Source organism: Bos indicus x Bos taurus, chromosome 24, assembly GCF_003369695.1.
Source record: "Bos indicus x Bos taurus breed Angus x Brahman F1 hybrid chromosome 24, Bos_hybrid_MaternalHap_v2.0, whole genome shotgun sequence".
Classification (NCBI taxonomy): domain Eukaryota; kingdom Metazoa; phylum Chordata; class Mammalia; order Artiodactyla; family Bovidae; genus Bos; species Bos indicus x Bos taurus.
In genome coordinates, this window is record NC_040099.1 from 62,014,189 (window position 1) to 62,031,389 (window position 17,201).

The window sequence follows — 17,201 nt, forward strand, 5'->3', positions numbered from 1 at the left end:
CTGTTAGACATTTGAGGTTTTGCCAGCTTTCTGGCCATTACGAATAAGGCTTCAGTGAACATTTGTGTCTTAGACCTTTTGTGGTGGATGTATTCATATCTCTTGGGTAAAATCAGGATGTGGAATTACTGATCTGGTAATAGTCTGGTCATGCTTTTTACCCTGTAAGAAAGTAGTGATATGTGCCACTTTGTGTACTTGAGAAAGACTTTCTCTAGAAGTGCATTGCTCAGCCAAGGAGATATGTGGTTTTCTGGAGACATCACCCAGATGGCAGCATAGGAGACCCCAGCTTCCCCTCTCCCTTAGAGATCAACAGTGTGACAGCTGTTCTTGAACAACACACCTCCCGAAAAAGAAATGACAATACTGTGATGAGAGAGTGTGAATGATGTATGAGTGATGAATGATGAATGGTGGATGAAGAGCTGTACGTATTTTATGTATGAACGTCAGGAGTTTTGAGGTGAGTATATATCTGTGAAACCATCATGCCAATCTGTGTAATAAACATATCACCTCCAAATGATTCCTCTTCCCTGAGAGAGCAGTGTTAGTGCAAGCTGTGCTGGTGGTCACTTTGTAGAAAATGAGGGTATCAGATTTGTATGTAGAAAATGAGTGTACCGCATGTTCACCTTCAACTTACTCCATGGTATGGGCCAATAATATTTTAATAAAGATGGAAAAAATAAAATTGCAAGACTGTTTTCCTGAGTGGTTGCAGCTTTTGTATCCCTACCAGTGGTGTGGGAGAGTTCCGGTTGATCCACGTTTTCTCCACACAGGGTTTGACCAGTCTTTTAATTTTAGCTTTGTGCAATCCCATGGGCAATCCCAAGTTGGTGTCCTGTGGTGTCTGGTGTTGTGTTGTTTAGTCACTACATCATATCCAGCTCTTTTTTGAACCCAGGTCTCCTGCTTGGCAGTCAGATTCCTTATCACTACACCACCAGGGAAGCCTGTCCTGTGGTGTATATGCAGTATATTCTTTATTAAGCATCTGTTATCTTTATGTTTAAAGTCACACATTGATTTTTATTACTTTGTGTTCAAAAATAACTTTCTTCATGTATGAATGATGTATAAAGAGCTGTATGTATTTAATGTATGAACGTCATGAGTTTTGAGGTGAGTATATATCTGTGAAACCGTCATGCCAATCTTTGTAATAAACATATCACCTCCAAATGATTCTTCTTGCCCTGAGAAAAGTTATGTTTTGGAATATAAAATTTGTCAGTTCTTTGCTTTATGGGTTGGTGGAATTCAGGGTCATGTGTCAGCCCTTCTTCTCACTGGATGGTCTCCCAATCTTATCCCATCTCTGCCTTCAGCTACAATCACCATATTTCTCTCGGTAGCTCTAACATATGTATCATCTGTCTTACCTACTTAGAGACTCAGTTCACATCCCAAGTCTGAGTTCTAGATGCTTATATCTAGGCTCTTACATGGGTTACAGAGCCTTCCATGTTCTGACAGCAGTCTGCCTTTTTAACCTCATCATGCTGCACTATTTTGATTTCTATGTAGGATAATATCTTTCTATATGATCTTTTCCATGTGTGGGGGTCACTTGCAGTTTGTTGGAAAAAAAAAGGATGAGCAACAAATGACATGAACAAGCCATGGTTTTATTGATAATGCATTTCAGAAAATTAAAAAATTTAGACATGTAAGGGTCCCACATACCACCTGAACTCAAGTAAATATGAATGTTTAGGTTTGAAAAGTAAAAATAACTTTTGAAATAGGAGCTATGATATTTCAAACTTAGTAGAAGATAGAGTATGGAAATAACTTTTTAAAATATAGTGAACACTTTGTCCAAGGAGGCGTTTTCATGTGGAATAGAGTAGGTTACATGTGTTTGTAGAGAGAGAGAGACAGACAAACAATATTTTATCCAATACATTGTGAGTGGTGACTATAAGTTTGGAAAGGAAAATAAATCCAAGGGAACCTGTTGCACCAGCATTCAAGCTCCGGGAACAGCTCTCTGAATGTCCCCGAGTATGGCCGCTGCCCAAGGACGTCTAAGGGGAAGAGACTCGGCCACCGAAGAGGATGCTGTTGGTCTTGATGTGCTTGATGAGGAACAGGAAAGGGTGATCGCAGCGGAAACTCTCACGAATCGGCAATGATGTGAGGACAGCAACACCCACACCGGTAGCAGCTGCGGCCTCCGTGCCCTCCTCGGTCACCTCCACAAAGGACTTGTGGAAGACCTTTGATACCGCCAGATCACGGCTCCCGTTCATGCCCGAGAAGTTGGCGACCCTGAAAATGAAGGCGTCCACCATCCCCAGGGCTTTCAGTGTGGGCACGAGGTCGTAGCTCTCTTCCACTTTAAACCGAGGCAGGTATAAGTCCACTTGTTGCTTCCACATATTCTGTGGGCTCGTCCACGCTATTAACTTCTCAGCAGTGAGCTGGTCTTCAAGCTGTAACAGTGGAAAAGGAACAACTGTCAGGATTCTCATGGTCATGGAGCCCACCTAACCTTGGATTGAAATGTCTGGGAAACCTTTATTTTAACAATAAACATGAATACAGGAGATTCAGTTTATTACATTTTCTCTGAGGAGGAAACAATAACAGTCCTGAATATATATCATATGATTAAATAAATGTTTTTATACATTTATAACTTTGCTCTTTCTATGTATGTATGTACACACTATATACACGTATGTAGAAATGTCTATACACATGTGTAGATGTGTGTTATATAAACATGCACACAGAAATGAAACAACATGTGTTTCATGTGAAGGTCATGTCTGACTCTTTGTGACCCCATGGTCTGCATCCCTCCAGGCTTCTCTGTCCATGATTTCCCAGGCAGAAGTACTGGAGTGGGTTGTCATTTCCTCTTCCAGGGGATCTTCCTGACCCAGGGATTGAACCCATGTCTCCTGTGGCTCACACACTGCAGGCGGATTCTTTACCATTGAGCCACTGATGTTTAAGATATTGATGTTATTATTATTATTATTTTTTTTGTTCTATGCTGCCAGGCAGTACCACCAATCTATGAGCAGCCCACACAAGCACTGAATCACTGGAAATGTGAGCAATGGCAAGGAGACAGTGAATACCAGGTTTTACCTTCTGCAGACCGTCTACTTCATTGGGCAGCAGCACCATCATGCTTAGCTCTTCGCCTTTGTACGGGATTTCCAGGATCTTGGCTTGCACGTCCTCCAGCGACACAAACTTGAAACTATTGGTTTGTTTCATCATCTGCACAGGTTTGCTTGTATCCTGCAATAAATTCATGTGCAAAAGAATGCCAAGTGAGCAGTAGTCCAGAAAAAAAGATAGTATTATTGAGACACCAAACTCAGCCTCCTAAGAGATGATCTGGGAAATTTGTGTCTTAGAGATAAGAGTTTCTTCAAGGAATCCCAGGTTAATAAAGCTTAAAAAAAGGACAAGAAAATAAGCCTTGACAAATTCTATCTTCTATACGAGTTATATATTAATTACCATGCATTTAAATTTCACAGTGCATGTAGCTACACTTTGTTATACACGTACATTACAGACAATACCTTGTTCAGCCAAAACTTTTCCTCTGCAGTATGTTCTTCCTTAAATTTCTGGTTCCACTGCCCTTTGAAGTAGACGGCGTTCACCAGAACCAGAGCAGTAGAGCTGTCGAGAGAGTCTTTGGGAAATAGGTCCTTGATTTTTCCTGCAAAGACAGAAAATCAAAGGTCTGTCATGAAAGGCACAAGTGGTTTATCTGTCAGATGCGTTGGAAGTTACAAGTGATGATTAAATATTGACACGTCAGCCCGTGAGGGACTCCATGCCCAGCGGTTCACCAGGTGAGGCTTTGCTCACGGCCCCAGCCTGATAGAGTCGCCCTCATGCAGACGCCCCTGCTCCTGACTGGGAAGGTGTTCAGTCTGTGTGTGTGGGGACATCAGTCATTTCACAAGGAATCCTGATGAACTGATTTCTGATATTTAAGATGCCATGATATTTCTATGATACTTAAGATGCCATGCTGTGCTAAGCCTCTTCAGTCTGTGAGCCCACGGACTGCAGCCCACCAGGCTCCTCTGTCCATGGGACTCTCTAGGCAAGAATACTGGAGTGGGATGCTGTGCTCTCCTTCAGGGGTCTTCCTGACCCAAGAATTCTGGATCATCAATTCTGACAATATGATGCTCATCAGAACTGATGAACAGGTCATCAATTCTGAAGAACTGATTTCAGCTGACCTTTACTGGTCAGTTTTCTTCTTCCCTTTCCTCCCTTCCTGTTCCCTCAGTAGCTTTGTCTCTTGTTTCCATTCCCTGTCTTCTTCTTCATTCTGCACATTGAGTTGCTGTAGGTTAAGCCTATGTTTCGGAAGGGAGGTAGGATACGGTTCATGGGATGGAGACGTTGTCCAGCCCCTCCCTGGGTGGGGTGGACACTGTGACAATCCAGTGGGAGGGGGACGTGGGCCAGGACCCTTCTCCTGCAGGTGGTCATTTCTGCAAGAAGGATGGTGTAACGGAGAGCGGCTTGTTTCCCAGTTAAGAAAGCAAAAGTGGACTCTTCATATTTTCTCTTAGGGATTATAACCCGGAATTTACGCCTTTAATTTAGAAACAACTTATGAATCAACCTGAAGTCTGAGCAGAGACTTGGGATCCACATGACACTGTAATCCAGACCCAGCTGTGCCTGCAGGGGACTGGTCCTGGGAGCACCCCCGCCCGTTTCTCTCTGCATGACGTGGACCGTCCACCCCCTGCAGGGCCTCCCCACCCTCTGCAGTCTCATCTCACCGCGCTCCTGACAGCCCGGTCAGGGTCCAGCACCGTGTTCACACACAGCGGGGACTCAGCCGTGGTTTGTAATGAGTGACTCTCTCATAACCTACCATTGGTTTGGCTCTCCACCCAGGAATTAATCATCTTTCGACTTTCCTCTGCAGCATTTTTAAAATCAGCAGATTCCACACTGGCTAGATAAAATTTCTTAACATTATCCAGGTATTCCTATGACATGAGCAGGAAGAAAGCAGGAATGAAAAGTAATTTATCAGTAACTATGTAGGTATTCCCAAATTAAATTAAATGTGTTAAATCCTGACCAAGCAGAGTTCACAAGCCAATCCCTAGCCTCCCCTCACTGGTGTGCTATCAGCCTCTGGACACTCCAGCGGGTGCGGTTGTGGTCGGGAAGCCCGGCGCCCCTGGGAGTAATGCCCCCGTGTGGGTCCCCAGGCTCCTCTGCACCCTCCCCCCATTAGGAGATGGGGCCCGAGGACCAGGGATGCAGACCAAAGGCGTGACAGACCAGGAAACTCACCTGGAGAAACCGAAACTCCTTTTCTCCGTAGAGCCTGTTGGCGACACTCAGCTCATAGGCATCAGTGGATTTCTTTAATTCTGTCAGAAGCTTTTGAAAGTGATGATGAACATTTCCTGGCTTTTCAACCTTCAAATGTCAAAAAGTGAGCTCATTGGATTCTCTGTCAATGTAAACAGCACACCCCCAGGGGTCTGTGGATCCCTGTCTAGAGGGCGGTATCCCCAGGGATGATGGTTGTGGTTATTTCCCCTAATTGGTGTGTTTTACCGGTATAGCCTTCCTAATCCTTACAGCCGGTCTCCTAGGCAATTCTTTCTCCTGCTCAGACATCCCTCTTTTCTCCTTTGAACTACCACGCAGCGCCGTTCCTCCAGGCATTGTCTTAGCCGTCTGCAATGCTTAGGGTCACCTCCTCAGCTAAAGTTAGGCTTCTTGAGGGCCAGACCATAGTGCGTCTCTGACAGTCATCAGCTGTGTGAGAAAGTGAAATCTGTGTATCGTCCTAGGTTATGACGTGAAGCCCTGTTATACTCCTGGTGGGATTGTCTTCTAAGACCTGTTGACTCTGCCCTACGGCTCTTCGTTCTGATGGCCGCACTTCTCGGTGTGGGAGCAGTGTGTGTCTGGGACTCTGCCAGCAGCTGTACACCAGCATCTCTAAGTCTGGCTGGATTCACATGATGACAAGAGAGGGCAGAGGGCTAAGTAGCTTCTCCAAGGAGACAGAGCCAGGTTTTCAACCCAGGCTTGTCTCAATCCAGAACCTTAACCTTCCTACCTGAGAGTTTTGGACGAGCCTATAAACAATAGCTCTCAGTTAATCACTTTCCATAATATATTTTGATGCCTACCTATTGGTCTTCATAATATGAACTACCATCATGATTTAACATTATCCAATAATAATATTAATATTATGAGTTCATACTATGCAATGTTAGAAACATGTTATAAATAGTATAGTTATTATTTTGCTATAATAACCATAATAAAATACGTACTATACATCAGAGTTTTCATTTTCCTGGCCCTGCTATTCTGTTTCACATGGATTTGCATGTATCGCAGCAGACATTTTATCATCCCCAGTAAACTGGGATGAAGTCACTGTGGCTCAGAGCAGTTGTATTGTCCACATTTGTCATTCCTGAACAACAGAGCGCAATCTGAAGCCCCTTTGGGTTTCCGAGCCCTTCCCGTGAAGCACATGCTACTCTCCTCTCAGGATAACAAAGCCGTGAAGCACATATATGTAACGTGAAATGAGCTACAACTCTGTCCGCTGGGTTTCACTTAAGATGTCCCTAAAAGTGGACTTTCCCCACTTGGTCTGAAATTCCCAGTTTAAACTATGACCCTCGTGGATACGTGATCCTCTAAATCCTGTGCCCTGTGACTCACGTGCTCTTTTGCGGCTCCTCCTCTTGTGTTCTCTGCGATTTTATTGAAGTGAAGGACCTGGAGGAGACAGATAGTGGGGCAAAGAAGGGTCACCTGATATATCTGTGTGCATCACAGTCGACCAAAAAGAAAGAAAAAAGTCAGGAAGAAGAAAGGAAAGAAAATGCAAACCAAGTACCAAACCAAACAAAAAACCCCCAAAGCATAAGGAACAAAGAAAAGAAGAAAGAATATTCAGTGCAAACACTTGCTTCTTAAAAAACACAGTCTGTGTGTGGGAAACACAAAGCTGCTTGAGCGCTGTCCACTGTAAAGAACTGTGTCTCGTTTTTCATTCATCGTTGAGGAAACATGTAAAGATATCTCCCGTGGACTTAAGTCAGGGCCTCACTTCTACTGAAGTCTTCCATTAAAGCCTCACCTCTGGTTGTTGGGCAGTTGTAGGGGTTCATCCCAGCCCCCAGAGGAAGTCCAGGCACAGGAGGCAGGTGGGGAGCCCTGCCCCCATAACTCTGTGCCCACCCAGTCGTGGGGCTGCTTGAGCTTCCCGTGGGACCCGGGGACAGCAGACCTGTGGTCATCTGCACAGCAGCCAGCAGACACCCCATGCAAACCTGTGATGGAAAGGCAGCTGCCACCTACCTTCTGCATCTGTGATGCGGTGTTTTCTCGGGCCCCTAAGTAAGTCATAGCTAAGGCTGACGAGATACTGAAAGGCGACAGGAAGATGTTTTCCTTCTCTGATTTTCTGATCTGGTGGAACAGATCAATTGCAAGGTGGATGATTGCATCACTGAGGGAACTCATGGTGGCCGGATGTGGTCTGGAAGTCCTGGAAGAGCATCAGATGCATTTTATCATCACTCTAGGGAAGGAAGGTAGTCTGTAATGAGAATTTCTAAAAGAAATGCCTTATGTGTGGGTTGTGGATTTCTGGCGACGAAGATTTTTCCTTTGTATACATTTAGTAATTAGAAGGCTTGAAATTAGGAATACCGGAGTGGGTTGCTATGCCTTCCTCCAGGGGATCTTCCCCACTCAGGGACTGAACCCACATCGCTTACAGCTCCTGGACTGGTAGATTTGTTCTTTACCACTAGTGCCACCTGGGAAGCCTTATTTATAGAAAACGTTTCTTAAATATAATAGAAACTTGATGTTATACATTTCATAATTGAGAGATGTACCTGTATCCATCTCATAATTAGACGACTATTGAAATTAATACTTAAAGAACGGTTTTCGAAAAAGTAATAGAGTATCTTTACTGTTTCTTCCTTACGGACTGCACAAGAGTGGGTAAAAGTGCTTTATAACAGAGGTTGTGTTGTTGTTGTTCAGTTGCTAAGTCGTGTCCAACTCTGTGCACTCCATGGACAAGCTCCTCTGTCCTCCACTACCTCCCAGAGTTTGTCCACATTCCTATTCATTGAGTCCGTGATGCTGTATAACCATCCCATCCATGCTGCCCCCTTTCCTTTTTCCTTTCAATTTTCCCCAGCCTCCAGGTCTTTCCAAGTGAATTTATAACAGATTCAAAGGCAAAACGGATGTGGTAACATCCAGCCATCTCCCATCAGGTACCTCCGTGCCTTACTTGAAGGATCTGTGGATGCTGGACAGCCTACCCCTGATACACGTGCTCCCGAGGGAACGTGGGTTTTCTTTTAGAAATAAGTAAATTACCTATGGACTAAATCAGGAGAAAAAGTTCTTCTGTGGCAGAATACGTAAAATACCATCATACCAAATGAAATATTTAACACACGCACGATAAAACATCACATTCATTATTATTTTCAGAAAGGACTCCTGAGTTAGCGCAGAGCTGCTGGAAGCACTTACCTGTGTTCCTGGAGGAAGCAGAGGTGGGCAGGCAGCCTGCAAGCCTGTGTGCCGGGCGCGCTCAGCCCTGAATATATACCTCTACCAGCCGCTGCCCGTGCCCCAAGGCAGCTGGTATTTCAAGATCAACTTCTGATTTCTTCACCACTTACCTTCAACTTCATGAGGAAGAAGTCTTTATGAGTCAAGACAAGATTATTGACCAACTGCTGTAGGTCCTTTCCTTCTGCAGAAGAAATTGTGCCCTACCATCCATGCTCATGGGAAACGCATGTACATGCCTTTCTGGCACCTGTGACAGTACACTTATGTGGCAGCTTCTTCACGTACCCTGAGGAACTAGGCCCAGCCAGAAATAACCCTTAAAAATCTTTCTTCTCTTGTTAATACATGTTGACTTGTGTTTAAGACCACTTCTAACTCAAACTATTGAAACGCTGACATTTTTTAAGTTCTGAAAAGGCTGTTTCTTTAAAAATATTTTGTATACCTGGGAAAATAGCTCAATGTCTCCGCTGAAGAGAGATTGGCAAACTGTGTCAGCTGTAGGTGGAGACCAGGCATGATCTGCCTCCCCTCGAGGCTGGACCCTGGCGCGGTCCTCCCGGTGACCCCATTGTCCTCGTGGTTAATCCCAGCTGTGCCCTGGTTGCTAAGGTCAGAGGGCAGCTCATTTTCCAGCAAACTCACTTGCTCTCACTGAGAAGAACAACGGATACAAACAGGACCCATTTTAAGGGCAGTTTTCTAATGCTTTTTACGAAGATTTCTCAGAAAAGTAAATAGCTTGAGCTCCCGAACTACAACATTTCTCCATCATCCTGATCTGCAGCACACCCACTTCTGATTCATGACCAGAACAACAGAGTCAAATGTCTCTAAGAAAAAAAGAGGAAAAAATGTGTTCTTTGAATGGCATGGCTGAGTCTCACCACTGGAGTCTCATCTCTTCAAGCATCTGGTGTTCCTGTAATAGAATAATATTAAACACTGCTGTTTTAATACAAAACACTGGGGTTTTCTATTCACCCATTTTCCTCTTTAGTACCATGTTTAGGTTGGTGAGTTTGTTTTCCCCATTTCACAGATAACAGAATTGAGCTAAAGAGTGACTGAACAGACGCTCAAGTGGTGAATTGCCCAGGTGAGCTCTCCAGGCAGGTAGCTGGTTCCAGGAGGCTGCGTGTGTATCCACTCCCCACAGGGAGGTGTAGACAGACTCCGGGCCTTTACTGACAAATCTCCTTGTGTTTAGATGAAAAGAAGCTGCGTCTTCTGCCCTCTCAGTAGAGATCATGTTCTCCCACAAAATATAAAGGGGTGGGAATGGGTCCCTAATTTCTCCTCCAAGGACGCCACAGTCATTAGGGAGGAAGGCAGGGTTTCAGATACTCTTTTAGGGTTGTGTAAAATAGCAGTTTCAGTGTGGACGTATGTTTTAATTTCTTGGGCATATTCTTAAGAATGAAATCTGTGGGTCAACAGCAAGTTTACACTTGATCGATTGATTGGTTGAATTTCATTCTCTGATTGATTTAGAAGAACTACCAGACTGCCTTCCCCAGCAGCTGCACCACTTTACTTCCAGCAGGTTAGGAGAAAGCACGTGTGTGTGGGCTCCAATCCTCTCCTCACCCCAGCACTCAGTACTGCGCTTGGTCCAAGGCTGCAGTCCCAGCACAGCGCCCACTCACAGGAAGCCTCACCCACCTCAGAGTCCCAGAAGCACAGGGATGGAGACACGAGCTGGAGGAAGGGGAGACCTGTGTGCCTAAACCGGAAAGATGATTCCTGAGCTCAGCCCTGCTGCTCTTAGGGCTCCTCCTGGTTATGTGTCCTGACCCCCGAATGACACTGGAGGTCAAAGACCCCAGAGCTGAGACTGGGTGGGCTGAGCGAGGATGGAGTCTGCTGGAGTCTAATGGCAGAGCTGAGTCTAAAGAAGAAGGAAATAAGCAGGAGAAAAGATCCAGGATGGAAAACAACAAACATGAGGAATAAGAGCTCCCAGTCATGGCTGGGTCACGGGCGCTGTCAGAGAGCAGGGAAGCCCCCGGGCCAGAGCAGGGTGAACATCTTTGGGTTCAAAGAGAAAGGGCTCTGAGCCCAGAGACAGAAGTAAGGAGCCCCGGCTGGGCCTGGAGGAAGCCCAGGGCACAGAGCAGGAGTCGAGGACTCAAGGGAACCACTGACTGAGCTGATTCCTCCTGTGAGTAAGTTACCGAGGTTGGTGGTACAGAGGCTGGCTTTGAGGAAGAGCAACTAACTGATGAAGATCAAGATTTTGTTCTGGAGGAGGAAATGGCAACCCACTCCAGTATTCTTGCCTGGGAAATCCCATGGACAGAGGAGTCTGTCGGGCAACAGTCAGTCCATAGGGTGGCAAAGAGTGGGACACGACTGAGCATGTATGCAAAGCAAAGGATTTTGCTTGAATTTAGAGGGAACTTTGGTTAGTTCAAATAAGAATCCATATCGCATCCTTCTCTCCCTCCTTTTCAAAAGTCCTCCTGGCATGTATTAGACAAGGTGAAGACACCACGATGTCACACAGTGTCACAGGACACTCAGCACTTCTCAGACGATTCTGCAAGTCAGTACTTGCCACCTGCCTTTGGGTATTTTCTAAATATACCAACATCATTGGCATCATGAATCCCGGAATCCAATAAAACTGAAGAGGAAATGACATGTCCAGGAACCATCCCACATATTTCTAATACCTGTGTAGGTTGCTTCAAAATAGCTCCTCTGCTCTCCTCCTGTTTTCTTCCGTCCTTGTGAAGGGCGTGAAGGTTCACCAGCTTTGCTGAGGTGCACATCCTAGGGGGCATTTTATCTCTTCCTTCTTATTACGCACGTGGTCATACCCATCTGCAGGTAAACTGGTTACTTGAGAAAACCCTTCAAGCTTTCAATAACAGGATATCTGCCAATTACTGTTTTATTTATTTATTTTTTTAAATTTTGTTTTATTTAACTTTACAATATTGTATTGGTTTTGCCATATATCAAAATGAATCTGCCACAGGTATACATGTGTTCCCCATCCTGAACCCTCCTCCCTCCCCATACCATCCCTCTGGGCCGTCCCAGTGCACCAGCCCCAAGCATCCAGTATCGTGCATCGAACCTGGACTGGCGACTCGTTTCATATATGATCAATTACTGTTTTAATATTCCCATATAGATACAGATCCGCACAATGTAAATAGCATCTGAACAGGATGAATCAGATTTACCTTAATGTCCCTTAGTTGGGGAATGGTCTTGTCTGTAGGTGTGTCATGGCAGACTGAGACAGTTCATTCTCACCACCCGTCTCCCCATTCCCATGCCTCCAGTTCCACTCGGGACAGTCATCCTACTCTGTGCTTAGCACCATCCAACCCTCTCTCACATCTCCTGTCTCTAGAACCATTTCTACAGCCCTTCCTTTCAGCAGTTTTTGATTGACATTTAACATTCCAATTGATTTCGTGTGTGTTTGCTAAGTCACTTCAGTCGTTTCCCACTCTTTGTGACCCTCTGGGCTGTAGCCCACCAGGCTCCTCTGTCCATGGAGAGTCTCCAGGCAAGAATACTGGAGTGGGTTGCCATGCCCTCCTCCAGGGGATCTTCCCAATCCAGGGATTGAACCTGGGTCTCTTATGTCTCCCGTGTTGGCAACCTGGTTCTTTACCACCAGTGCCAACTGGGAAGCCCCTTGAATTGATTAAAATTATATATTAAGGAAGGACTGAGTAAGTCCTTAGTCAAAATTTTATTCTATAACTTCTTATCATATCAGAAAGATCGCACTGCCTCCAGGATTCGCTTTTATGGGTCTCTTAATTTTTTGGTAGAATGCAGGAAGAGAGAGACTATTCTTTGTGCATGAACTAGGAATCAGTGACTCTTGGTCTCTTACATTTGAAAGAAGGCTTCTTGATTCCGTGTGAATGTAGGGGTGATCACATAATGTGTTTGATTATCTATTTTTATAATTTCTTAATGATTCACTCTCCATTCATTGCGTTCTTAATTATGTTCTATGACTTAGTACTGAGCTTAGTGAAGGGTCTCTACCACAGTGCTAGAAGCAGGGACTTAATGACAAGGGAGGTTTGCCAAAGCTCCTTTACATTTGGTGGCCACTGACTTCCTAAGCCTCATCCTCTGAGACAAACTCTGAGACCATGATAGCACCATCCTTCCCCACCCCATGACTTCTGCAACCAGCCTCTGTGTTCCTGGACGTGACTCTGGCTTTAGCACATATCTCACCAGGACTGCCAGGGACAGCTGTCATCAGCACCTTCAGTTTCTCAGTGATCCAAGCAAGAAAACGTCAACTCCATAGACTCCAGTAAATGTCTATTATTGCTCAAGGAACGCCTGGCTCTAACTCCTTCCAGGGATTTCCTCCCTGCATCTGATGACCACCTGACAAAGCATCCTAATTCCCTATACTTCAAGTAGAAGATGTGCTCCTGAAATTCAGGGCATTGCATTGAATGTTGATGTACAATGTTGTTTTGATGGGGCTCATGTCCTTCTTTGAATGTATTTTTGATTGCTGAAATGGTTGAGTTTTTGCTCTAGTAAACTACCGTAACTTAACAGTTTAGGCACGGGAGCGTGAGAGGGCACTTCTCTGCTCTCCAGGCACTGTGTTAGGTTCCTAGGACCTCTGTCGTGAGCGGCCCACACTGAGGTTTCAAACCACCGTATTCATTCTCTCCCACTTCTGGAGGCTTGAGGTCTAAAATCAGTGTGTTCTCAGGACCACACTTCCTCACGAGGCTCTCGGGGAGAAATCTCTTTACCTTTTCTACTCCCTGGTGGTTCCTCGAGTTTCCGGGCCTGTGCCTCTGTCTCGACATGACCGTCTTCCCTGTGTCTCTTCTCTTCATATAAGGGTCCAGTCACTGGATGAGGACCCAGCTTGAGTCAGTACGATCTTATGTTAACTAGCTATGTCTATGATCTATTTACACATAAGGTCACACTCTGTGATTAGAAATAAATTGGGGGGGTGTGGGGGGCAGAGGAAGGTCTCTTCAGTGCGGTACCACCAGCGATCCTATCAGCCAAACTAAACACTCGTAAGAGTCTGGAGAGAAGCCATGGCAGTATTTCTCCGTGACCACGAGACATTTATCTGTATCCATGCGGTCCTGAGCAAGCCTGCACAGCGCGGACACTGAGAGCTCAGGACACGAGGCCCTGGAGCAGCGGGGCCGGCGGCGGCGTTGGAGCGGACGCGGCGCCGGGGGGCGGCGCGCAGGAGGCGGTCAGGGCCTCGCAGGGCCGGCCTGCGGGTGTGGGCGGCTCTGTCGTGGCTCCGGCGGTGCTTCTCCTCCCCAGAACCCAGAAGGGTGAGGAGAGATGCGCTCTGGCTTGTTCCTGGTTTCAGGGCCACTAAGCGTGGCAGCAGTTCAGAGCCCCAGGAGGTGAAGTCCTCGTTTCAAGGGTGGAGATGGGAGGGCAGCGCGGGAAACTGGCTGCCCCGGCAGGGGCTTTTCCTGAGGCCTTCCTGGAGGCTTAGCTCCAAAGCCGAGGTGTATTTAATGGTGGAGCCCTGCTGACCCAGCTCCCTTGTTTAGATGCTGTGCGTGTTTGGTGAGAGAGAGAGACAGAGAGAGAGAACGTGTAGGGAGGCAGGGAGAGGAAAAGAGGGGGAGAGAGAGAGAGGTGGAAGGGAGGGCGGTGCAGAGGGAGGCAGAGAGACTGAGCCCCGGCGGCGGACCGGGGTCCTGGACCGTCACAGCTGAGGTTCCAGCCCCTGCGTGAGGCTGGAAGGCTGCCCCAGCGCACACCTTGGAGCAAGCTTCCAGGTGCCTATGGAGGCATTATTACTGTACGAAGCTGCAACAGCTCAAGGGCCTGTGTTCTGTCTCCAGACTTAGCTACCTGAGAATCTCCTGCGTTCACAGGGGCAGGTTTCCCAACCTGCCCACATGTCACAAAAGAACAGTGAGCTTGTCACCTCCCTCAGATCTTCCTGATGAGACACGCCTGGGAGCAACCAAGACAAAACTCCTTTACTGATGGATCAAGACTGCACAGGCCCACTCACAGGGCTTCTGCTTCCCTGGCTCATAGAGATTCCTGTACGCTGTGAAGATTGCAGCATCCGAAGGGCAGTAGTTCAGCTCAGAACGACTTGTTCTGAAGATAAGATAAGGCAAGGTGATGGAAGGAGTAATGACAACTTTTTACTAACAACATAACTTCTCAAATCTTTCACTGTTTTCAGATTGGGATCTTTTGGAGACCCAACCAGAGGAGCGTCTGGAAATCTACTCAAACTAAATGTTATATTTCTACCTATGAGTTTATACCGGACACATTTTTATGTTATTCCTGATGCTTATTCAAACACAAGGAAATACCAAAACTCTGGAGTGTTTCATGGTTATATAGTTTTAAGATACGTTGGGTTAAACCCATGAATGAAACTTATAAAATTTCTTGCCAATACAGTGTGTAGTATTCAATTAATATACAACCTTTGTGTTATTAATCCGATCAAAATTTCTTCTCTTATGAAGGTTATTCCTCATTTATTTCATCTCTGGAAATGTTTAGTGATTCAACCTGCCGATAGCAAAGCTTAAGACTCTACGTTAGCCACACAATCAATGAGTGTTTAGCGGTATCCATCTTCGTCTTAAGTGAAATAGCACAGGGAAATTATGCTCTGATCCATCTCATTCAATAAAATACTCGCTTTCATATTTAATAATTGGCTATCACTTCTTTGTATTTTTTACTATCATTTCCTATGATCGTATTGTTCTAAGTGTTTCAAAAGTCTCTTGTATTGAGATGTAACTACACTTGTTGTCGATTAGTCGCTCGGTCATGTCTGACTCCTTGCGACCCCTTGGACTGACTGTAGCCCACCAGGCTTCTCTGTCCATGGGATTCTCCCGGCAAGAACACTGGAGAGGGAAGCCATTCCCTTCTCCGGGGGACCTTTCCAACCCAGGGATCAAATCCATGTCTCCTGCATTGTCAGGCGGGTTCTTTACCACTGAGTCACCGGGGATGCCCAGCTACATTTATCCATAGTGTAAAATTGTCATCTGAGGGGATTACATAACACACACTCATTCTTTTCAGTCTCTTGTTTGCACAGCACAGCGTGTAGGAGTTTAATCCATGTTGTCAGTAGTTTTTCCTTTTTATCTCTAAGTACTGTTCTTGGGTTTGTACTTTCCTTCACCTGTTTTGTTCAGCTGTTAGACATTTGAGGTTTTGCCAGCTTTTTGGCCATTACGAATAAGGCTTCAGTGAACATTTGTGTCTTAGTCCTTTTGTGGTGGATGTATTCATATCTCTTGGGTAAAATCAGGATGTGGAATTACTGATCTGGTAATAGTCTGGTCATGCTTTTAACCCTGTAAGAAAGTAGTGATATGTGCCACTTTGTGTACTTGAGAAAGACTTTCTCTAGAAGTGCATTGCTCAGCCAAGGAGATATGTGGTTTTCTGGAGACATCACCCAGATGGCAGCATAGGAGACCCCAGCTTCCCCTCTCCCTTAGAGATCAACAGTGTGACAGCTGTTCTTGAACAACACACCTCCGGAAAAAGAAATGACAATACTGTGATGAGAGAGTGTGAATGATGTATGAATGATGAATGGTGTATAAAGAGCTGTACGTATTTAATGTATGAACGTCAGGAGTTTTGAGGTGAGTATATATCTGTGAAACCATCATGCCAATCTGTGTAATAAACATATCACCTCCAAATGATTCCTCTTCCCTGAGAGAGCAGTGTTAGTGCAAGCTGTGCTGGTGGTCACTTTGTAGAAAATGAGTGTATCAGATTTGTATGTAGAAAATGAGTGTACTGCATGTTCACCTTCAACTTACTCCATGCTATGGGCCAATAATATTTTAATAAAGATTGAAAAAATAAAATTGCAAGACTGTTTTCCTGAGTGGTTGCAGCTTTTGTATCCCTACCAGTGGTGTGGGAGAGTTCCGGTTGATCCACTTTTTCTCCACACAGGGTTTGACTAGTCTTTTAATTTTAGCTTTGTGCAATCCCATGGGGACAAGTTGGTGTCCTGTGGTGTCTGGTGTTGTGTTGTTTAGTCACTACCTCATGTCCAGCTCTTTTTTGAACCCAGGTCTCCTGCTTGGCAGTCAGATTCCTTATCACTGCACCACCAGGGAAGCCTGTCTTGTGGTGTATATGCAGTATATTCTTTATTAAGCATCTATTATCTTTATGTTTAAAGTCACACATTGATTTTTATTACTTTGTGTTCAAAAATAACTTTCTTCATGTATGAATGATGTATAAAGAGCTGTATGTATTTAATGTATGAACGTCATGAGTTTTGAGGTGAGTATATATCTGTGAAACCGTCATGCCAATCTTTGTAATAAACGTATCACCTCCAAATGATTCTTCTTGCCCTGAGAAAAGTTGTGTTTTGGGAAATAAAATTTGTCAGTTCTTTGCTTTATGGGTTGGTGGAATTCAGGGTCATATGTCAGCCCTTCTTCTCACTGGATGGTCTCCCAATCTTATCCCATCTCTGCCTTCAGCTACAATCACCATATTTCTCTCGGTAGCTCTAACATATGTATCATCTGTCTTACCTACTTAGAGACTCAGTTCACATCCCA

At 45.2% G+C, this 17,201-nt stretch overlaps 1 protein-coding gene across 1 annotated transcript; it reads right to left on the reverse strand.

Annotated features, from left to right (window-relative positions):
- Window positions 1-1,616: 1,616 nt before the first annotated feature.
- Window positions 1,617-7,545, reverse strand: LOC113882830 (serpin B4-like). The gene is made up of 7 exons (XM_027525967.1): window positions 7,366-7,545; window positions 6,724-6,780; window positions 5,320-5,448; window positions 4,889-5,006; window positions 3,561-3,703; window positions 3,115-3,270; window positions 1,617-2,447 (listed from the first exon to the last, which is right to left on the reverse strand). The coding sequence occupies exons 1-7, from the start codon at window positions 7,528-7,530 to the stop codon at window positions 2,040-2,042; spliced, it is 1,176 nt and encodes a 391-aa protein (XP_027381768.1). The 5' UTR covers window positions 7,531-7,545; the 3' UTR covers window positions 1,617-2,039.
- Between the last annotated feature and the right edge of the window lie 9,656 nt (window positions 7,546-17,201).

Excerpts from the sequence above, each read along its gene's own strand:
- LOC113882830 (XM_027525967.1), bottom strand. The coding sequence starts at position 7,530 with ATGAGTTCCCTCAGTGATGCAATCATCCACCTTGCAATTGATCTGTTC. Across the intron at positions 6,781-7,365 it reads CCGCATCACAGATGCAGAAG|GTCCTTCACTTCAATAAAAT; the intron begins GTAGGTGGCAGC and ends TGTCTCCTCCAG. Across the intron at positions 3,271-3,560 it reads AAAAGTTTTGGCTGAACAAG|GATACAAGCAAACCTGTGCA; the intron begins GTATTGTCTGTA and ends AATTTATTGCAG.